The 22,522-nt window shown below is 40.5% G+C and overlaps 3 protein-coding genes across 7 annotated transcripts in view; all 3 read right to left on the bottom strand.

Moving 5' to 3' along the window:
• Window positions 1-7,563, bottom strand: part of LOC113579813 (transmembrane protein 151A) — a 25,793-nt gene extending 18,230 nt beyond the window's left edge. The window contains exons 1-2 of one of the 4 annotated variants that reach the window (XM_081694903.1): window positions 7,427-7,563; window positions 6,923-7,053 (exon numbers count right to left, since the gene is read on the bottom strand). Coding sequence is in view for 1 of the 4 variants with exons in the window: in XM_035519739.2 (XP_035375632.1) it covers window positions 7,427-7,486 (60 nt within the window). In the remaining 3 variants the exon portion in view is untranslated. The other 3 variants (XM_081694902.1, XM_081694904.1, XM_035519739.2) reach the window with 3 other exon arrangements.
• A 799-nt stretch (window positions 7,564-8,362) lies between these two features.
• Window positions 8,363-15,409, bottom strand: mus81 (MUS81 structure-specific endonuclease subunit). Of its 2 annotated transcripts, XM_027003800.3 has the most exons (16): window positions 14,648-15,408; window positions 14,403-14,532; window positions 14,163-14,290; window positions 13,960-14,076; window positions 13,537-13,617; window positions 13,315-13,403; window positions 11,695-11,880; window positions 11,276-11,428; window positions 11,057-11,184; window positions 10,555-10,667; window positions 10,052-10,171; window positions 9,446-9,541; window positions 9,188-9,307; window positions 8,956-9,059; window positions 8,760-8,843; window positions 8,363-8,544 (listed from the first exon to the last, which is right to left on the bottom strand). In XM_027003800.3, the coding sequence occupies exons 1-16, from the start codon at window positions 14,789-14,791 to the stop codon at window positions 8,478-8,480; spliced, it is 1,860 nt and encodes a 619-aa protein (XP_026859601.2). In that variant the 5' UTR covers window positions 14,792-15,408; the 3' UTR covers window positions 8,363-8,477. The 2 variants fall into 2 exon arrangements, with proteins under 2 accessions (XP_026859601.2, XP_081551027.1); XM_081694901.1 differs by lacking the exon at window positions 13,960-14,076 and having other exon boundaries at window positions 14,648-15,409.
• Window positions 15,410-16,471: 1,062 nt separating this feature from the next.
• ovol1a (ovo-like zinc finger 1a) lies at window positions 16,472-22,023 on the bottom strand. The gene is made up of 4 exons (XM_027003823.3): window positions 21,479-22,023; window positions 18,070-18,308; window positions 17,479-17,770; window positions 16,472-17,243 (listed from the first exon to the last, which is right to left on the bottom strand). The coding sequence occupies exons 1-4, from the start codon at window positions 21,576-21,578 to the stop codon at window positions 16,903-16,905; spliced, it is 972 nt and encodes a 323-aa protein (XP_026859624.2). The 5' UTR covers window positions 21,579-22,023; the 3' UTR covers window positions 16,472-16,902.
• Between the last annotated feature and the right edge of the window lie 499 nt (window positions 22,024-22,522).

Raw genomic sequence — 22,522 nt, 5'->3', positions numbered from 1 at the left:
GTCAAGGTACTTGGCTAGTGATCAGTAAGTTGCCAGTTCAAGCCACACCAAATGCCAAGTTACCACTGTTGGGCCCCTGAGCAAAGCCCATAACCCTCAAATGCTTCAGTTGTATTTAATCATAATTTTAAAGTTGGTTTGTATAAAAACGTCATGTAAATAAATGGTACTAGTTAGAATTGTTTTGTGTGGGATGCATTATATATACTATTTTTATAGATGTCATGCATGAATATGACAGATAAATATAAATAAAAACAAAAATTGTTTACAAGACTAATTTTTTTTTCATTCCTTTGCTTTACAGTCAGTGTCTCTCTTTGTGAGAGTGAGATGTTTACTGTACTCTCCCTCAAAACACACTCATTCACACTCTCTCTCTCTCTCTCTCTCTCACACACACACACGCTCTCTCTGGCCTCACTCACTCACTACTGAAATTTACAGTATAGATCTTCTGCTCTATAGATCTTTTTTTCTCATTAAAGAATGCAAATGTAATACAACCTCAACTTAATAATAACAACTTTACAATAGTTCTTCTTGTGAATTTCATTGGTAAATTGCTGTTCTACCCGTTATAGCCTACACGAAACAGACATCAAGCACTAAGTGAGCAGACAGGTCTCTCTTCACTCTACTTAAAACAAATTTAATGTGATACTGTTTACATTATTATTCTTTCTAGCCACAAATTCTACAGCCAGAATTACCTGAAGTTAGCTTATTCTTCAGCTTTGTCTTCAAAATTTCAAGTCCACCTTAAAACTCATCAGTTTTTCTATTTTTTCATGCGGTTTGAATATACTAAAGCCACAGTGTAATAAACCTGTAGTAATAATTACTACAGTAATCTATAGTAAGAGTGCTTCATTTTCTCTCCTTCTCTTTTCTGAAATATTGTGCTGTGCTCACTTAAGTTTCTTTACTTCACATTCAAACTGGAAAAGTCGTCATGTTTTGTTGTTTTTAAAGAATGGATAATGAATGACCGTTGGTCGCGGGTATGGCAGTGAAGAGTGCTAAAACACTGTTTTGTCTCATTCAAATGCTCTCACTAGAAGGCAGGTAGCCTATTCCTCACACTGGGTTATCAAAATGATAGCAATGGAGATCATCCATGCACCTGCAGACTCAACGGTTATCATGTGGCCTCCTCAAACTAACCTGGCCATTATCACGTGCAGTGAGCTGCTGTAAAGCACTGCCGTGCTATTTTCAGGCTGCTATTGTGATGATACCGGATCAGTTTCCTTATAAATGTCTTCACCGATATCCGATCCAGCATTTTTTGCTGATATCGACCCGATTCCAATACATGGCATCGCACCGCTGCTATCTCTATTAATTATTCATAGAACTCAATTCAGAAATTTCTGAAAATCTCTCAGGACTCCAAATTTGAACTCCATTTTAAGCCTCTCTCTCTCTCTCCCTCACACACACACACCCCATAGATTTATTACTATAAATCAAGAAACAATTATTAGCCACATTCCAGGCTTGTCAATGACCAACTACATAATCTATATAAGGTATTGAATGCTCAGCAATCCAGGCTATATCTATCCTTACCTAGGTTAAATAAAGGTGAAATTGTGTTTGAGCTGGTCATAATAATAATAATAATGATAATAATAAAACAATAAAAAATAGTCATTGTAGTGACTATACACCATATCCACATTAAATACTTTACATATCCTAAAACATGGCCCACTGCTGCTCCTTCCTTTAATGTAACTGCCCACATTCAATCTTGACTACCATGTTCACTACATGTTAACTACACTTACAAATGCCAATCATTTTCAGCTTTAATGTAAAACTGAGCAATTTCATGATCTCACTTCAGTTACTACTGAACCCTACTGGATCTAGAAGTGCATTCTAAATGGTTTAATATGTTACATAACTCTGGATACACTATCACATTCTTAGTTCCCTTACTGCACAAACTTGAAACAATATATAAGCTACTGAAGTTAACAAGGCAACAAAAGTGTAAAAAGTCTAAGGTAAAAAAAAAAGTGTAAAAACTAAGATCTAAGGTAACTTGGTAACCTAGATTTACAATGCTTGTTTGACAGTTACACTCCAAGAAGAAGCTACACACATATATATATATATATATATATATATATATAAGAAGAAGCAGCAACCTCTGATCTCTTTGAGGCATACAATACAGATAAACATTGTAACTTTTTCTTTTCACTTTGCGAGTAGTATACAGGTCTAACATTAGTACAGGTGACATGCATTCATGTGTTTATGCAGTGTGAGAGCCTTCCCCTACCCCCCATTAGATTCACGAAATGCAAATGTGCATTTGGCTCACATATTTATTATATAGTATATGTTCCAGCAGGCCATATCTTTTTCCTCACACTCTGGCTTTCTACCAATGGCCTTGGCGGGTGCTGCAAAATATTTTTGCTGTTTCTAGGATTTTGTTCTTCTGGACTGAAACTGATGTAATTTCTGGAATATACTGGAGCCATTTCTCCAGTGTACAGGTCAAAGCCCCAAGTGCCCCTATACCCACTTGGACAACCCTGGTATTTTTCCAACTTTTCATATTCGTTCTTTTGGATGTTTCAATCACTTGCCACATCTATTACCATCACTGTTTTCTGCAGATTATGTATGAAGATGTCTGGTTGGTTCCACTATGTCTGGAGCTGGAGGTCCCACAGAATCTTGGCATTGTTGCTTTCCTCCACTCACTGTGGCTTCTCCCATTTGGACCCAGTGGTGTCCAATTCATATGCACTAGCACAGTGTGCAACTTGGGCATGGTTTGGTGTGATACACCCCACCTTTGACAGACTTAGTGTTTAGTGCTTGGTCTTGTACTGCCATGATTAGTGCCTCTGTGCTGTACTTCAGTCCTACCTATTGCAGCTATTGGTAGGGTTGTCTTCCATTAGCCACCTCTGTCATCATATATACACACTTATGTACACTCACCAACCACTTTATTAGATACACCTGTTCAACTGTTCGTTAATGCAAATATCTAATCAGCCAAATCACATGGCAGAAACTCGATGCTTTTAGAGATGCAGACATGGTCAAGATGACATGCTGAAGTTCAAACTTAGCATCAGAATTTAAGTGACTTTGAACATCACATGGTTGTTGGTCCAAGACGGGCTGGTCTGAGTACACAAACTGCTGATGTACTGGGATTTCCATACACAACCAAAGTCTACAAAGTGGTTTACAGAGTACGGTCTGAAAAACAGAAAATATCCAGTGATTGGCAGTTGTCTGGCTGAAAATGCCTTGTTGATGCCAGAGGTCCGAGAAGAATGGCCAAACGGAGCTGAGAGAAAGGCAAGAATAACTCAAATAACCACTCATTACAACTGATGTATGCAGAAGAGCATCTCTGAACATTCTGAACCTTGAAGCAAATAGTCTACATTAGTAGAAAACCAAACTTATTATTGTTGCTGACCACAGTGTACCTATATCTTCTGATGGCTAATTCCAGCAGCATAATGCACCATGTCACAACGCTCAAATCATTTCAAACTGTTTTCTTGGACATGACAATGAGTTCACTGTACACAAGAAGGCTTCAGAGTCAGCAGATCTTAATCAAATAGAGCACCTTTGGGACGTGGCGAGATGGGAGATTTGCATCATGAATGTGCAGCCAACAAATATGCAGCAACTGCATGATGCCATCATACTGACCCAAAATCTCTGAGGAATGTATCCATACCATGACTGACTGACTGACTGACTGACACACACACACACACACACACACACACACACACACGTCCCAGCACAATCCCAATGCCCTGTGGTTGTCGTCTATCTTTATGTGCAGTATGCAGCAATATAAAGGATTACCAGCATGAAGCTCTGTGAACTTCCTGGGTCTCAAAGCATAACTCCTGCTCAACACATATACATTCCCTCTCTCCCCAATCTGCTGTAACAAGGTAGCTAATGTGCCTAGATTACAATCTACAGACTTCTGAAACAGAAACACACTTTCAGTTTATACACCAACCTTCAAAAACATGTATGTTTTCCCTTCCTTGACCTTATGTCGGTTAATTATGACATAACAGAACACAGGATATTAACTACAACACTAAGAATAGAGAAGAGTATGTGTGTGTGTGTGTGTGTGCGAGAGAGAGAGAGAGAGAGAGAGAGAGATGGCAAAAATATGTTTTGTTGTCTGTCTGCTTCATATTAAAATGGTGTGACTCAGGGAGCTTCCAAATTGGGACTGGAATCTTGTTTGCTGGTCTAACTGAAGTCTTTATGTAGCATGAAAAAACAGTCTTCTTTTGATCCGGCCTGATTTGATCTGGAACATCCAGAGAACAAGAGTCCAGAGGAACAAGAAGGAGGCTCAAAAAAAGAAGGAAAGGAAAGAAGAGGAGAAGAGGGAAAGAGAGGGAGAAAGGGAGTGTGTCTTAAACAGCAAACCATGTCCCCTCAGCAAAAACACTGCCAACAGGGAGTAAAGACAAATAAATAACAACATGTTCCCATTTTTTTGTTTTGTTTTGTTTTTTTTCCCCCCAAAATATGGATTATACTATACTGCAATGTCAATAAAAACCTAATGGCCTAGTACATCCTCTATGCGTTAAGCTATGTGTTAAGATATTGGCTACAGCATCATGCATCATGGATGTCAATTGTGTTCTACCCAAGAGTCAGGAGAAATGATAAAGTGACCCATCAGGTAAACTCATTGTTCAGTGACTACTAAGTTCTGGGTCACGTTTGGTTCAATCGTCAGGACCAAGTACTAGGGATTTAAAACATTGTAGGCAACATTATATTTCTTCATGCTGTTTACATTTCATATAGTCATTAAACCTTTGCTATAAAACACAACATTAACTTATTAACTTTGTTTACTTTGTAAATGAAAAATAAAAATAAAGTGACAAATATATTCTCTGAGATGGTTCTTAAAATTAATTTAAAATTATCCCATGACAACAGATCATGGCTGATTTAGCATTTAAACAGTGTAATGAGTAGACCGAGGGGCAGGGGTAGTGGTAATAGGCTTTTTGGAGGTGGGTCCCTTTAAACTGGACAACCATAAAAGAAACAGCTGAAATCAGGGAGAAGTGAGAATAACAAACAAACAAATCAAAACGTACAAATAAACATTTGACATTTAAAAAAACAAAAAACAAAAACAAACAACAGACATAAGCCTTCCATTCATGGAGTCTGTCATTTCTTAATCTGTTGATGATCAACTTTTTGTGCAGCAGCAACCACAGCCTCCCAGCCATTGTTCAGACAGCTGTATTGTTTTCCTTCACTGTAAATCTCCCATTTAAGAAGGGCCAACAATTTCTCAATAGGGTTTAGGTCAGATGAGGAAAGGGACCATGCCATTATTTTTTCATCTTTAAGGTCTTTACTGGCTAGCCACACAGTGGAGTACTTCAGTGCGATGGAGCATTGTCCTGCATAGAAATCATGGTCGTCTTGAAAGATGCAGACTTTTCCTGTACCACTGACTGAAGAAAGTGTCTTCTAAAAACTGGTAGTAGGTTTGGGAGTTGATTTTGAGTCCATCTTCAACCCCAAAAGATCCAACTAGCTCTTTAATAATACCAGCCCATAGCAGTACCCTACCTCCACCTTGCTGGCGTCTGAGCCGAAGTGGAGCTCTGTGCCTGTTACTTATCCAGCCACGGCCCCATCCATCTGGTCCGTCAAGAGTCACTCTTGTCTCATCAGTCCTTAAAACCTTTGAGAAAAAAAAAAAAATCTGTCTTCAGATATTTCTTGGCCCAGTCTTGATGTTTCACCTTACATGCCTTGTTCAGTGGTGGTCAGGTTTCAGCCTTCCTTACCTTGGCCATGTCTCTGAGTACTGAACACCTTGTACTTCTGGGCACACCAGGTAGGTTGCAGTTCTGGAATATGACAGCACTGGAGGATAATGGGTTCCTGGTCGCTTCATGTTTGATTCTTATCAAATCTTTGGCAGTTAATTTGTGTTTATTTTTCTCAAAACACATTTCTTGCGATCCTGTTTGCAAGGGATTTGCAACAGAAAGTTTGATGGTTTTAAGTGTGCTGCATCTCTCTGCAAGACTTCTTAGAATTTTTGATTTTTCGAAGTCAGATAAATCTCTTTGTTGGTCCTTTTGGCCTGAGGAAAAGAGTCTGCCTACTACTTATGCACATCTTGGTATAGGGCGTTAATCTCCTTAGGCCACACCCTCCCTCATTACACCAAAAGCACAATCACCTGATATGCTTATATCCAATAAGCATTCAAGTTTATACAGCTTGGAGTTGAAAAATTATGATATGGTCAACATACTCTCTTGCCTAATAATTGTGCACACAGTGCGGTATTTATTAGGAGTCTTGGCAATTTTAAAACTGCTCTGAATGCTTAGGTTAAATCGACTCTTACTGAACGACGTATTAGAAGCCCCCGCTGCACGTAATTCACTTTAGTGTGCTTTGTGTGTGTGGGTGACGGTCAGGTTACCTTGTGACGTAGAACCAGACCCTAAGCACAGGAGCAGTCTTTTCATTGTGTAAACTGAGTCCATCTACCCCATTTCACCTTCAGATTGTTCTGTCCCGCTAACAGGACCTATAACAAAGTTGGTGGCAGCATACAGCATACCACGGTATCGACAAGTTTTTAAGCAAACCGCCATAATCTGCGTGGCTTTCGCTATATTCGTCTTGGTTAATGAGGATGAATGAATAAAGTTGTACTTATACAGCGCCTCTCTCAGAACCCAAGGACTCTTTACAATTAACATACGGCTTTTACAACCAGTCAACACGCCGTTTATGCAAGCAAACCCGCAAGTAAGAGTTTTTTTACTCTCATTAGGCCCATTTTAGAATAGACTATGCACGAGCGTATGCAGGGCGACATGAGCGGTACCGTTAGTCGTGTTGCGCAGCCGACGAGGTGTTTCAGATGATGTTGAAAGAGTGTTCACGGTCGCTTCGGGCAAATTAGTAACTCTCCAAGCCCTCCACCCAGGCATATAATTCGTAATTAACGATCGAGTTCTGCATCGAACGAAACAAGACAACAAAAAGATGTGCCGTGTGGACATCAGTGCATTTCAATCCTAACTGCAATGCAGGAGCGCGATAAAAAGGAGACGGGAGATGTCATGGTGGAGAGAGGCACACACGGATCAGACCACACGATTATACCCCATTCATCGTTTTTGACAACCTAATCCTCCTTACGTGTTATTTGAAGCGCTGGTCTTAGGCCTCCGTTTATTTTAAATGGCAACAAAACAATGAATTTAAAACCTGCTTTCTGACAGTGAAAGTCTTCATTATGATTCAGCACATACACATGGACATACATCAACAAAGCAGCCCTTACTGTCGACATGAACGACCCAACCAAAGGCAAAACACAACTCACCTCCTCCCTTCCAGCCCCGTTCAGAATAGATTCATCTCTTTCGACTGTCGCCTCCTGCATTTTTCCAGATAGACCCCCTTCGTAGTGGGGATCCGCCCGGAGGATGCACGGTCCGGTGGCCCGGGTCTGGGTCCTCCTCTACGGGTAAGTCACCCCATCCGTCTCTTGCTTCGATCCAATTTAACGACTGGGCAACTCGAGCGAAATGGCATTACAAGCCACCTTCCCTTACGAGCTTTTTGCCAAGTACCTTCAAACGATACGCAAACAGAGTTTTTCTCCGAATTAGTCCGTTGCTCCCAATCATGTCATCCAGCATTTAGATTGGGATACTTATTCTAATGGGAAATTATCCAAATTTGCAGATGCGGACATAAGACCGTTTTGTCTGGGTTTTTCATTTTATGCTACGTAAATATATTATGCGAAATGCACATATCGCTACGGAAGACCCAAAACCCCTATGTGTCCAAACATACCTTTTCACGTTACGCTAAGGATGTAATGAATTTGTTTTTGTCGATTTGCTGGTCTCCTTAAGGGCGATTCAGAGGACGTCATCAGAAGTCCCCTCCGCTTTCCTCCGGCCTATGAGCAGGCACATAGCGGCCCCCCCCCCAAGCACCCTACTATACAAGTCGATGTCATGCACCTGTGCTTTCAAAACAACTGTCTACCGCAATCGTTTCTTTGCAATTCAAGTGCTTAGATATTGTCAGACTATTCTGCATCTCTACAATTATGTGGTTTGTGTGATTTAGTCCATCAGTGCTCAGCAAGTTTTATTAGCTTAAACACTGAGTTGACAAATCAATAAGCAATAAATTGCAAACATAAGGAAAATAAAGCATATTGCAAACCAACAAAGCACTCTCCTCGCCCCAAGTACTTTAGCTAGTCTATTTTAGTCCACGATAGAATCACAGAAGAATGAAATTAAATTCAAACATGTATTTTATTCAGATTTTGTCAACATCAATCTTCTAAAAATAGAGTATAAAGAACACAAATGTGGTGCACTGCATTGCAGTTTTGTATAATGTGATTAGAGTTAGGACAAGGGTCCACGTGTACAGTAGAGTTGGTATACAGTACGGCTCAACACGGGGCCAAGATTTCTGGAAATGCAAAACATCAACAGAATTCACGAAACCATGCACTCGTGCTTAATTTATCCTACAACTTGATATGGGTTTTAGCTCTATACACTTTACAAATCCACAAGACAGTAATTCACTAGATAAATAACATTAAAACAATAATTAGGTAAATTTAGATGCAAATGATGCACACTCAATAAAATGCCTGTGAGGAAGAAATACAAGATACAAACCTTTTGAGTTTACCATATTTGATGGAGGAGAGGAGCTTTTCTCCCTCTGCTTCTGTGACACACTGGGCATATGCATCCAACAAACTGACAGGGGTGAACACATCACAGTTGCATCCAGTGTCATATTGAGAATGTCCAGGCACTGCTTGCTGCGCTATGGTTAATGAGAGCCCACTGAGATGCAGCTGAGGCTTACCTGCTCACCGTACTGTAGTGCTCCAAAATGGCAGCTGCTTTATCACCAGAGATTCCACTGATTTGCATCAGCTGCCTGGCAAACACCTCCCTAACTGTCTGACACTGAGAAAGGAGAATGGCAGATTGAGCTAAAAGTGGGAGGGCATAGGGAAGAGTAAATGATGGTTATATACAAAGGCCCTCCCAGCAGTGAATCAAGTTTACACTTCCAAACTATTTTCTTTGCACACCTTGTTTTTCACAGCTCCATGGTTAAACTCTGTGAAGGAGATGAGTGAGCACTGAGGGCTCTCCATGTCACACTCTATGTCTCCCTCCAGTTCTCTGGAGCGACAGAACAGTGTGCAGTTCTGGGGGGAGAAATTATTCAGTCAAGATAAAACCACCATCTACCCAAGCTAGCTCAAATCAAAAGAAAGCAGTGCTCCACGTTCTACACTGAGAATGAGGCACCTTGTACTGATAAGCAGGCATTGCCTGAGAATGACCTGATAAAGTTTCTGCAGATGTCTGGTCATAACTGTGAGGTAGGCAGCTGATTCCCTAACGTCTTGAACTCTCTTTACAAAGAAGCCATCCACCACCTGAAACGTGCAAACACATGAACACTTCTAAATATAAACACTCATTTTCCAAAAGCATAATGGTGTAGGTTATATGTCTCTGCTCAAATTCAGATGAACATATCTGCATATTATGATATTAAGTGATATTTAGAACTATTTTTGTAACAAAAACAATGTTGAATAGTTGTGTAATTTTGTGGGTGACTGATAATGGATAAAACAGCTCAACAGCTCTATTGCCTACTTCAAAATTTCAAAGTGCATATTCAATTCTAGTATACTATTGTAGTTTTGCATCATACTGTATCCTGGAAAACTGGATACACGTTCTGCACAACATACTACATAATGGTAGACAAGATACTGCATACTGACAAACAAACTGAAGAGTGTGACTGTATATCTATAGTATGTTGTGTTTCATTTAAGGTTCAAGACAGAGTGTTTACTAAAACAATACACAGTTCTTCAATATCAGGTGTGTGTGTTGTCAGTGATGCCAGTTCTGTTAGATTTGAGTGTACACACCTGTGTGTTAACTATAGCTTGCTGTAAAGTGCTCTCTGGTAGACTCATGTGAGCTGCCGCAGACCCACACTCTTCTACCAGATAGATGGGCTTACGAAGGCCACACCTCTTCAGACGGAACTGCCGGAGAAAGCCATCAAACGTTGTTTGGTTGCTGCTGTGTGGGCTAGCAAGCATCATTATGCCGGCAGCCACGCACAGTGAAGTTTGCTGATGCCGAAATATTTGTCCTTATTGCATCCATTCAACACATTCTCAATAAAATGTCACAGCTTGTAGCACTGATCAAGTATCAGTGTTGCATGCATATTTTCTCCTAGTTCCACCCTGCTTGAACTACAGTAATGGTGGACTTGGGAGACAGATGGAATTAGGAGCCTTTCGTATAAGTGCAAACACATGCTTTCACTTCACTACCAAGGTTTGTGGTAATCAAATATAAACCTATTATGACCCATTATTCCTGTTGAGTTTATATCAAAATTTATATGCTCATTTTATACCTTCTGCTCTCTGAAGCGACCATCCATGATGCTGCCACAAAGATCATCTATCCTCTTCCTCTCTATGATGTAATCGAGGACCAGCTCTTTTGCCACAGGTGGGCGCAACTGACCTTCATTTAAATACAGCTATTAACACACTTCCAGGAAAATGCTATACAGAGGCTGTACATACAATTGCAAGCAATATTGCTCATCAGTACTCCAATGACAAAATTTGCACTGGTAACTCCACCTGTGCATCCCTCTGAAACTCCTATCTTTTTGCTAACACTTGTGCAGAAATATTCACTAAATATTAGGGTATTCTTAAAGTAATTCTATTGACTAATGTGCTACAAAATCTTTAATAAAAACAACAACAACAACAACAACAACATCATCTACAGAATCTCTGATAGTTTGTAACATACCAGGCTAAATACAGTATATGAACCACAATATAAACATCTATGGGTATTAAAAATGAGAGTCAGTCAAGAGTGAATGCATAAGAGATTACCTGGAACAGGTTCCACTTTCTCACGAGCAATCCACAGGAAGTCTCCCACATTAAGCTTCCTGATGTCAAATATCACTCCATTCTTCTGCAGCTCTTTAACCAGCTCTTGTTTGCGTGCTGTGTTTCCTCTACCATGCCAAAGACATCTCTTGAGCAACAAAATAGAAACTCACAGCTGGAATAAAGCACATTATGCACAATGAAAAATCTTCCACCTACCCAGTAGTTTCAATGAAGTCAACACACAGCACAATGTCATAAGAGCCAGGGAGAAGGTGGCCATCTCTGCCTGTTCCGGAAAGACCTGAGCATGTTGGAACATTTTCTGCCTGGTTTACTGTGGTGGCTGCAGTTGGCTCCTCTGATGGGATACTGAAGCAAATAAGAAAAACTTTGAACTAATTTTGCACAAAAGAACAGATCTCATGAGAAAGACTATGGAGATTGGCATTAAAGTAGTGGAGAAAAAAATCTTGATCTTGTTTTTTTTCCTGCATCTTATAAATGTCTTGACAGAATGCCTAGCATGGCCTTTTTTACTCCTTTCAGACACAATCTTTTGTTACTTTACTTCTCTAAACACAACTCTTAGTCTGGCATTGTCTCCATCTATAAACTTGCTAATCATTCGCTCTCACCAGTTGTTTTCAGCTATATCCTCTTCTTCCCATTCCCCCTCATTCACAGTGAGGTTAATGGTAACTGGTCCATCTCCCGACTCCTCAGCCAGAGTCGCCTTCTCCTTGTCTCGTCCACAATCATCCCCTCTTTCTTCAAACTCCAGTCTCTCTGCTAGAGCTAGACCCAGCTCAGTCAATGAATACCTGACAAACAAACAAGAAAAGAGGGAGATGCAAACAGATCAGCTCCTGCATTCATATTAAAACATTAAGGCAGACAGTATACACATATTACTTAAATAAACTATTTATATAATACAAAATGTAAACAATTTCACAACAAAATACACAATAGAGCTTAATATGAAACAATAGAATTTTTTCTATCACATGATATATACTATATTGACAAAAGTTCTGGGACACACCTCTTAATTATTGAGTGCAGGTGTTTCATTCATTCCCATTGCCACAAGTGTATAAGATCAAGCACCTAGCGTGGCAGTCTGCCTTTAAAAACTTTTGTGAAAGAATGGGTTGTTCTCCAAAAAAAAATTAAAAATAAATAAATAAATAAATTTGTGAAACGTCTTCCCTCCTAGATATTCCAAGATCAACTGTGAGTGATCTTATTGAAAAGTGGGAGTGTTTAGGAACCTCAACTATGAAGTGGCAGATGATATGAAGTTACAGAGCGGGTTCGCTAAGTGTCAAGGCACATAGTGCATAAAAGTTGCTAAAGCTCTTTTCATTCAATAACTGCAGAGTTCTGAACCTCCTCTTGCATTAACATCAGCACAAAAACCGTGTGCCAGGAGTTTCATGTCATAGGTTTCCATGGCCGAGCAGCTGCAAGCAAGCCTTACATCACCAGGCATAATGCCAAGTGCCGGATGGAGTGGTGTAAAGAATGCTGCCACTGGACTCTGGAGCAGTGGAAATGTATTCTGCAGCGTGATGAATCACAATTCTCTCTGGCAGTCTGATGGAGGGGTGTGGGTTTGGTAAATGCCAGGAAAAGGTTACCTGCCTGACGGCATTGTGCCAACTATAAAGGTTGGTGGAGGAGGGATAATGCTAGGGGGTGGTTTTACAGAAGTTGACCTAGGCTCTTCAGGTCCAGTGAAAGGTAATCTTAATACTTCAGCATACCAAGACATTTCGGAAAATCGTATAGTTTTGACTTTGTGGGTACAGTTTGGGGAAGGCCCTTTTCAGTTTGAGCTTGACTGGCCAGCACAGATCCCTGACCTCAACCCCACTGATCACTTTTGAGATTAACTAAAATGGAGACTGTAAGGCAGGCTCTTGTACCCATCATCAGTGTCTGACCTCACAAATGCTCTTTTGGATGAATGGGCAAAAATTCCCACAGATCTAGTATAAAAAAAAATACATGCATGTTATAGCTGCAAAGGAGGATCAACTCTATATTAATACCTATGGATTTAAAATAGCATGTCCCATTACTTTTGCCCATATAGTGTAAATTGTCATATTGTACAGCTCTATTTGGATGAATTTGGTGTTCTAAAATTATTCTGAAACCTCTGTCTTGGACCATTTCACAGTAATGTGAGGACATAATTTTGAGTCAGGTTGAAACAGGTGCATTTTGCAATACTGAGTGAGATTTACCTTGCAGGGCTGTGGGTCTTCAGGAGTAGGTTCTTCTGGATAAGGGTGCTTACAGAGGACCATGCTGTGTATTTACTGCCTAGATCAGGCTACCCACAAAGAACAGAATGCAAAAGCTGGGCTAAATACCATTATCTAAACTCTGGAGAGACCAGGCCTTTCCATAAAAGTAGGTATATTATAGTTTATAATATGTTTTAAAAGTTGAATCAGCAGTCTTACCACAGTGAAGGATTTATCACAGATGGACTGTGCCTCATTCTGCAGTTCGTTTTTAAACATGAAGCCTTTACTGCCAGGTAACTAAGAAGCAAAGACAGATATAAACAGCAATATCCTTTAGTTATATATCCATAGACTTTGCTGAAAATACATAAATCAGTAAAAGCATGTCATGTTTGTTCCTTGTGGTGCTTTAGCCATGTGCACTATACTGCTAGTAAAGCTAGGTGTACAGTGTTGGTGGGGGCAGCAGGAGCTCAGTGGCTAAGGTACTTGACGTAATGAGAAGGTTGCCAGTTCAAGCCCCATCACTGCCACGTTGCTACTGTTGGGGCCCTGATCCCTCAACTGTTCAAGTTGTATTCAGTCATAATTGTAAGTTGTTTTGGATAAGTGTCAGATAAATGTATGTCTATAGTTCACCTGTGAGTTCCTGTACAACGTGAGCAGAACAGCATAGGCTCCAGATCTTTTCTGGGGTACATACTCCCTCTTCTTCTTTACTCCACCTTCCTTTCTGATAATACCTTCTGCTTTCCTCTACAGTGAAAATGTTTATCAGTCAGCGGAAGCCTCTCATTTGAGAGACACAGTGTGTGTTTATTTGAAATGATAGTTTAACCTACCATGCTTCCTTCACTTATTCCCAAAGGTTCCTTCGAAGAATGTGATGCAGATTTGTCAGGGTGCAGGTTGCCGTGGGGCTGATTTGTAGTAAAACCACTTGAAAGGGAATGAACATCAGCGTGGACATCTGTAAAATAACAAAAGGAATATAAACATAAGTTTGTGGCACTACGGCCTTTACATTTAAATCTCCAGAAGGACAAACTGTACTCCTTAGCACCCGTATCTCGTCAATTTACCGTTTTCTCTGTAGTGGTTCTGAAGCCTTTCATCCAGGATCTTACAAATACCATCTCCAAAATTCTGTAGGATCTTTGCCTCTTTGCCGTTTTTCAGTGGAAGAGGGTACTTCTTCAAAGAGTTAATAGCCTTAAAGAAAAAGCAGAACGTATTGTTCGGCAGGCGTAAGGCTGCATCAAACTAGACTACTCTGGTCATATTATCCACAAAATCCACCAACTGATTATGAAAGAACATAGTTCACCTTTTGATACACATACTGCGTTTTCAGCCCCTTCTCTTTGGCGTGATCACGCATCTCAGTTAACCACTGAAGGAAAAGAGGGTTGGGGCAAGGGGTTAACGGTCTTTTCCGACCTAGGCGCACCGGCCCCTGCTCCGACGGCATATTAAAATCCAGTAACCGACCCTAGCCACTACACGAGGTAAGACACAGATGCGTAGCTACATCTTGAAGGTGATAAGATAACGCTACCAATTCAAAACCGAACAAGGCAAACGCAGACTGTATTGGTGCCAATGTAGCTGACCGCTACATTTTCTGTCTCCACGTCTCTTATTTAGCCATCTAGCTTGCTACCGAACTATTATTATTATTATTATCTTAGAAGCAAGCGAGTGTATTTTAGTATAATGGGAACCTTTGGCTATTGCGGTGCTAACGTTACATTAGTATGTCCGCCCAGTGTTTTTACATGACACTGCTTGTCCCACTCTGCCTATGGCAGCTAGCTAACATAGTTTATTAAATAGTTAGCTTAGCTAGCTAAGCTAAATTGGCAACACAACAAAGCGGTTGGCCATCTTAGATTAACGTCCGAACTGTTGCTCACATTAACGTCTCCCTTCTCAAAGGGAGAGTAAAAGAATGTCAGGCTACTACATTGGCTACGCTGTAGCGCGTTACGGACGTCGTCTGAATGTGGCAGGCTGAACGTGGTCTTTTCCCCGCCGGTGTGTTTGAAAATAGACGTATACGTGTCTTCAGCCTCGCGACAATGTATCCTAATTAAGCGCGCAGCGCAGGCAGCGCCACTCTCAGGCCTGATGGAATAAAAACATTGCGGCACGAAATTAGATTTTGCGTGGACCAGGCATGGTGCACAATTATGTTAGTTTACAATTAAAACGTACCAGTGCTTCCTAGTCTGAGGACGTTGTAGTAATCGCTTGGTTACTGCATGGTCTATCATATGTTTAAACCCTCAATAGATCTAGACCCTGTGCATAGCAAGAACGTGGTCTTCTTTCTAAATTAATAAATATTACATATAACGGGCCTAACGAAAAACACCTAAACCGTTAACATCCAGGAGCCCTGCAATGAGGCTGCTTGTGAATTCCAGCAACAAGACCCAACAAGGATCTGGAATCTGCTGCGTGCGCACACGACATCCACCCACTGACTCGCTCATACCCACGCTCCCCGTCTCTCGCTGCTCACAACACTTTCTGATTTTCTGGGGGGGAAAAAAATCAAAGAGCTGAAAGAATTTGAATTTGTAACTCAACTTGTCAACCAAGATATCTTACGATGCTCACGGTCCATGTACGCAATGAGTAATACGTGACATGAAATAAACATTTATTGTGTAAGAGAATGCACATTCATAAAAAAAAAAGATCAGTAATAAAATACAACGTTATACACTCTTCCACAAAATCGATAATCTGCTTCTGTTTAAACTATTACGCTTGAATATCAGCACACATTGAATGGCTTGTTTGTCAGTAGCGGCTGTTAGATATCAAATCACATATTAATTGTATGCCATTTGTATATGTGTGAAGTGAACATTGCCAGTTACCCTTGAGGCTCCTAAGGTATGTCTAAAATGTGAAAATAATGTCCACAATGAATAATACGTATTAATTGTTAATATAAACGTAGAAAATCTGGGATAAATGATAAACTCCACCCCGGAAATATTACAAACCAGCATGATAAATATAAATCTATATTTACTAAACATCTATCAGTATATATTACAAACAATAATCTTTGACAAACATTCTTTTCTTCTTTAGTACCCCCCCCCATCAAAAAAACTAAGAAAATAAGGCACTGTTGTAATTTTTTAAACTTGAGCACTTTAATGTAAAAATGTCTGCCCTGAGCCAAAACACCATATAGGATTTATTGTATTTACATAAAGTAGTGTTACATTCTTATCACTTTCAGTATTAGAAAATGCCTTAATGTAAACTGAACTAGTGCATAATTATTACCAATTTCAAAGGGAAGACCCAGCCCTCATCAATAGCTGTAGTGTAAACTGTGAGTGAATCTATGATTAGTGCTTAAGGCACATTAACCAGTTCATCTAATATATCATGGCACGGAATAAAACTTATTGCAGTTATAATTTCAGTGTAACCAAGTTTCCCCCTCTATTTTTCCTTCTTCATCTTTATATATGTGAAACAGCTGTCATAGTAGCATGAACGGTGTGCAAATTCTTCATTTTGCTTCCCTTACTTGCCAACACACAAATCCTTCTACCTTCCTCCTGACCCTGCTGTGTCATCACTATTCTGTGACAGAGGGGACCCAGGCAGGGAGCTCTCCTCGCATCCACTCATGCCTGCTGCTCCTGACTGCCTGCGTGCCCCCTTGGCCCGCAAGAAGGCACTGTTTGGATGCTGAGTGTGGAGGTGACGGAGCAAGGCGTCCTGGGTGGAGGCTGTGTGCCCACACTCCTCGCAAACATAGAGTTTAGTGCGCCGTTCTTTGTAGGCATACTGTTGTGTCACACCGTGGATCTTCTTCATGTGGGATTCCAGAGAGCAGCGCTGCGTGAAGGCTTTTTCACATAAATCACATTTGTATGGACGAACACCTTGGAGAGAGAGAGACATATATGTTTAAGGATCTCTGTGTAGTATGTATTCAGTAGACACAGAGCTTTGACCTGCAGTCTTAAAGTAGGACCAAAAGCAATGAAACTATAACTTTACCTAAATCCAGTATACATACATTTCTACACAACTCTGTAAATAAATCTGATCAATACTTGTTTGGTTCACTACCCACGAAAAGTAATTCTACCAGCAAAATCTTTTATGCTCACATACCTGTGTGCGTGCGTACATGCCTCTTGAGATCGAAGGTGTCATTAAAGCCCTTGCCGCAGAAATTGCACAGGTGCCTTTTCTGTTCACTGTGGCACTTTAGGTGTCTATTGAGCATTCGCTGAAACTGAAATACCTTCTGGCACACCTGACAAACATAGCTTCCACCCGCTGCAGATGCTAAAGATGTCAGAATGCTGGGTGTGGGGCATAAGTTTGCCATGATGACTGGAGGACCAGTAGTCACACATGGCATGAGAGGTGGCACCTCAGCAGGAGGTTCTCCAGTGGTAACCTGTAAATATAAAAAGGAAAGGAAGATATATGAAGGAAGATCAGATATTTTGTTAAATGACTCGTATTTCTTTCCAACTTGAACCGTTGCTGAATAGCCTGAACGTCCAAAATATTTCAGTTAAAAAATCACCATTTTTCTATCAGTTAAAATTACTTTGAAATCACCATGAACCAGAGGTCTGTCAAAATAGGTAGATGATTACCACTGAAACAATGCAGCTCTAACCAGTTTTTACCTGGAGAGCATTAAGGCTAAAATAGTAACTAATGAATTGCACATTACTGAAAAGGCCTCACCTTGATCTTGGAGCGGACATATGTGCTGCTCTGTGAACTTCTGATGCGCTCTATCTCTGGGCTGTGGTGCTGTCCCAGAGCAGTAGAGGATGGAAGTTCGGCAGTAGAAACCATGGCATGGGGGTCCTGTGGATATCTATGTGTGCATAAGGTATGTTCTTTACGCGTGGACAGGCACAGGGCCACTTCAGCTGTACTGGCTTCTGTCTCCTCCCAAAGAGCTGGAGGGGTCATGGACACTGAAGGAGAAAATAAAGACATCAAGAGCAAATATATGAGTATCAGTTGAATCATTTGAGAGGAGTGGTGGCAAAATATCATTATCTTCGTTAGCAGCACACCTCACTATTTTCTCAACCAAATTTTACTTCAAATTTTTGCTTTCTTTTTTGACCTGTCAACAATTCATGTTTCTCTTCCACAGTTAGGGTTACAACTTCCAGACCACCCATATACTGCCATAGGCGGTGATGAAGAATGTGAATATTATTAGAAACTGGATGTTACATGTGGCTCTCAGGAGACTGGGGACAGTTGTGCCTCCGGGGAAGGTGTGTGTGAGTGGGTGGGAGGCAGGCGTATGTTTCTCTCTGCGTGTGTGTCTGCGTGTGCATGCGTGCGTGCGTGTGTGTATGTATTGTCCTGGACTGAAGTCAGCCACTCCTATTACGGCAGTACCAGTCTTACCAGCCAGGCTAGAGACACAGGCTTATGCTCTCTTTATACAAGTGTGCATACAACACAACAAAGGCTGCAAACAAGACTCCAGTAAAGTATCATGTTTTCTAACATCCCAATTTTCAATGATCTATTAAATAATAATAATAATAATAATAATGTCCTGCCACTCTGGCTATCCTACAACTTTTTTACAGTAAGTAGTGCACAAAGAACCTCTTGATCCTGGTGAAACATAATCAGACAAATTGCAAATTATAATGCAAATTTTGTGTGCTCTATGTAACGGTATGTGCAGCACACAACAGTACAGAGTGGCCTTTTCTCTGTATACACTGGCTATTCGTGGTTTCTGTTCCTCCAGATGGGGCATATTGTTTTTAATGTCTCCCAATATTTTTTCATCTCCTGTGCTTCTCTTGAGCTCAGGGTGTTATCCTGCATTATGGGGATGTAAGCAAAGGCCAAATAAACAAACAAATATATAAGAATCCTACAGCATTTTGCTATAGCTGATGCACTGATTTCTTTTCTTGCTTAACCTATCTGGATTTATCTTGAGCTGTGTTCCAACCCCTCCCTGTTCTTAACCACACCATGTGTGTTTGCAGCCAACGTGGAACACAGGAAACAAATGTGGATAGGCGTGAAACCTAAACCTCATTTTATAAAATATAGTTAGAAGAAATAAGTGTTTTTCTTATAAGTGTATAAGATAAGTGTATATAATAAGTGTATTTTCCCTTTAACAGCCCAATATTGTTGCTGGAACAGACCAATTCACTTTCGTTTCCCTTTTTGTTTTGATAGGCCCATTTATATTCACATTTAAGTAAATTAAGTGAAGCCAGAGCGTTTGGTATATATGGCTAGTCAGGACTAAGATATGGAGAAAAGACAAGTAGCCTGCTGGCTGTGCACAGATCCTACTCCTTTTATGGGCTTACATTGCACATTGTTCCAAATCTGGTTTTCATGTCTTATCTCGCAACTTTGACACATTTCATGTGACGACACAGCCTACGGGTTCAGTCAATTATGCCGTGAAAAGGGAGATAATATTCGGACAAACACAACAAAGCCTAAATGGAAAAAAAAATAAGACACCTGGTATAAAGCCCAAGGTAAGGTCGATAAATAAAAGCGTATTCCACTAAGATTGTCAAGGGGAATATCAAACGTAAAGTGAAAGGTAGACCTTGCCTACTCTTGGAGAGTTTACTCGTGAACAGGCTGTACCATGTTTGCCAAGGGTGTAGCGGGAAACAGACTGCGCGGCGAAGTCCGTTATTTCCTTCGCTGTTCATTAACTCAGCCATGGACGACACTTCTAGTAAACATTAGTTTTCTTACAAAACGAATTTAAACTTAGGTTTTTAGAAAAGAACTTGCTGAATATCTCATATGACAATGTGAACGAAAGTACAGGCAATAAGGCTACTGTAATTGTGTTCGTTTAAGTAACGAACATCCTACGTGGTCATAAGCGTTTACTTAGGACGAGGCCGTTTATAATTAGGCCAAAATTGAAACTACAGATTGTTGGTTACGGAATCGATAACAACAAGAACAGGTACACGAAACAACTTAACTGTAGCTTACCACATAAATACCTGATAACTACAATTAATCTGTTTCAACAAGGACTCTGGTTTCAGTGTGATGGCAAAACAACGTAGAACGACTTTGATATTTTTAACGACACAAATATATATAATATATAAATTTACAGAAATAGCCATCAAATTAGTTGGTTTATTCCTAAAGTTATAGTCAATCTAAATTTTTTGTTCACAACAATAATAGGATACTAAACAATTTTATTGAGTTTCGCGTTGTAAAGGAGGAAAAGAATATGTGGCTATCTTTTTGGTGGTTGTTGCGTTGTGTAGGCTATGCGTGTAGGATCTGGTCGGAAATTAAGTTCTAATTGCACCCCTAAAATCCAGCCAGATGTAGTAAATTATTAGCCTGATTGTTTGTAGTGATGAAGGAAATGGTCCAGGGGAAGGGGTTCACAAAAAGAGGGCTGTCTTGTACGTATTCCGTTAGATGAATCAGCACATTATCTGACATTCGTAGTTTAATTCTATCTGCTTTTCCAGACCTTTTAAGCAATCACAAATGGAGCGAGTTTTGCTGTTGGCAAACCTTCTCGCAGCGTATCCCTTTGGCCTGTGGATCACACCACCATAGCTATTGCCTTAGCCTAGATCTCGTAAGTAAGGAGGTATTAAAAGCATTATGTTTCGTGTAGGCAAAACGGTGTCTAACACAATGTGTTGCAATGAATTTTACATCGTGTATATGGAAGCCAAATGGGTCTGAAGGTCAACTAAGCGGGTTGTAACGGCTCCTTCTGTCCCTTTACCTCTCGGGAACACATTTTAAAAGATCATTGTGATCATAATGAAATGTTCAGACTGTTATTGTGCTCATTAAATTCGACGCATTAAATGTGGATATTAAAGGTTAGCCTGAATGTGTACAATAGTCTTAAAACAGTTTTCCCGAGATTGGAAAAAATATGTATATTCTAGGGAATTACTTTCTTTCGTTGACCAAATTGCTTTAAAATGATCACGAATTTGTATTAGTATATTAACGACTCGTATGCTAATTTGTGAAAAAATCTATTACACGATGCACGTTTACCGTTATTCGGTTTAGCCTGTGTGTTTCGGGCTACTCAAGTTAAATGGTGTGTAAGCTCATGATCGTGTCTTCTCACCTGGTATGTAAATGTCTCCGCGTTCGTGGTCAGGGAGATCACTCCAGTTTCTCTTAGCGGGTGAAACACTAGGCTTTTTCACCAGGAATGCTCGCGGCATGGTCTGTTCTCCAGGTTGTTCTCCGCTATGCTTCTCTGGCTTTCTATTGTACGCAGAACTGACCGGTAAACTACTTACGAGACTGAAAACAGACTAAATAGGAAAAAGAATCAAATAAAAGTCTTGCTTGTATGATGGCGTCAGGTAAGTAGTAATGTAAAATTAGGGGATTTTACTCCCGGTTCTGCTCTCTCCTGACTAGCACTACAAACTTTTGTACCTATAGGCTACAGGTTCCCGTGGCGTCTCTCACGATTTTTCCACTTTTGCGTGCTCTCCCTTGTCTTCCGTAACTTTCAGCTTCCAAGGTATCCCTGGCCTAAGGCGTTTATACTTGATATAAACAGGCACCGACCTGATAGCCCTGTTAACGGACAACGACCTAGGAAATATTCCGATCCCTTCACTTGAGACGCAACACGGCGAATTTCAAAGGTTGATTGAAGCGCAGGTACACATTTCATGAGGAAACAGGTGGCAGCGCGCATGCGTCTGGAAATAACGGTGACAACAAACCCGACCCAGGCCAGCCTCTGCGTTTTACCTGTTCGACCGGTTTTCTTCCCCCCTCTCTCTCTCACACACACTCCCAGTTACCATTCCGCTTCAAGGCGGGAGTGACTGAGGGTAATAATAAGTAGAACTGAACAAGAAGGATGGAGATTGACATAAAACCCAACTTTTAACACTGAAACGTAGGCCTACGAAAAGGTGGCTAGCTAAGACACAGTTAAAGAAAAGGCGTGGCGACTGCTCAGTACGACCGACACACGTAACACTAAAAACATTGGGTAGTTGACAACAAGTTGAAACGGGAATATTTTAAGGGCATCAATACTTTGATGCACTATAGGTTTTACATAAAACCATAACTAATGAACGGGAAGATTCAGACAGCTGAACAAAAACCCTTTCCCCATTCTTAAGAACAAAAGGTCAGTTTA

This window comes from Electrophorus electricus, chromosome 13 (genome assembly GCF_041902795.1).
Source record: "Electrophorus electricus isolate QZ-2024a chromosome 13, ASM4190279v1, whole genome shotgun sequence".
In the NCBI taxonomy this organism is placed as follows: Eukaryota; Metazoa; Chordata; class Actinopteri; order Gymnotiformes; family Gymnotidae; genus Electrophorus; species Electrophorus electricus.
This window is presented reverse-complemented; position numbering and strand designations above follow the sequence as displayed.

Excerpts from the sequence above, each read along its gene's own strand:
- ovol1a (XM_027003823.3), bottom strand. The coding sequence starts at position 21,578 with ATGCCGCGAGCATTCCTGGTGAAAAAGCCTAGTGTTTCACCCGCTAAG. Across the intron at positions 18,309-21,478 it reads CGGAGACATTTACATACCAG|TGTCCATGACCCCTCCAGCT; the intron begins GTGAGAAGACAC and ends TTTCTCCTTCAG. Across the intron at positions 17,771-18,069 it reads ATGTCCGCTCCAAGATCAAG|GTTACCACTGGAGAACCTCC; the intron begins GTGAGGCCTTTT and ends TTATATTTACAG.
- mus81 (XM_027003800.3), bottom strand. The coding sequence starts at position 14,791 with ATGCCGTCGGAGCAGGGGCCGGTGCGCCTAGGTCGGAAAAGACCGTTA. Across the intron at positions 13,404-13,536 it reads GTGATAAATCCTTCACTGTG|CCTGATCTAGGCAGTAAATA; the intron begins GTAAGACTGCTG and ends CTTTGTGGGTAG. Across the intron at positions 8,545-8,759 it reads AAATATGGTAAACTCAAAAG|AAATCTTGGCCCCGTGTTGA; the intron begins GTTTGTATCTTG and ends TTGCATTTCCAG.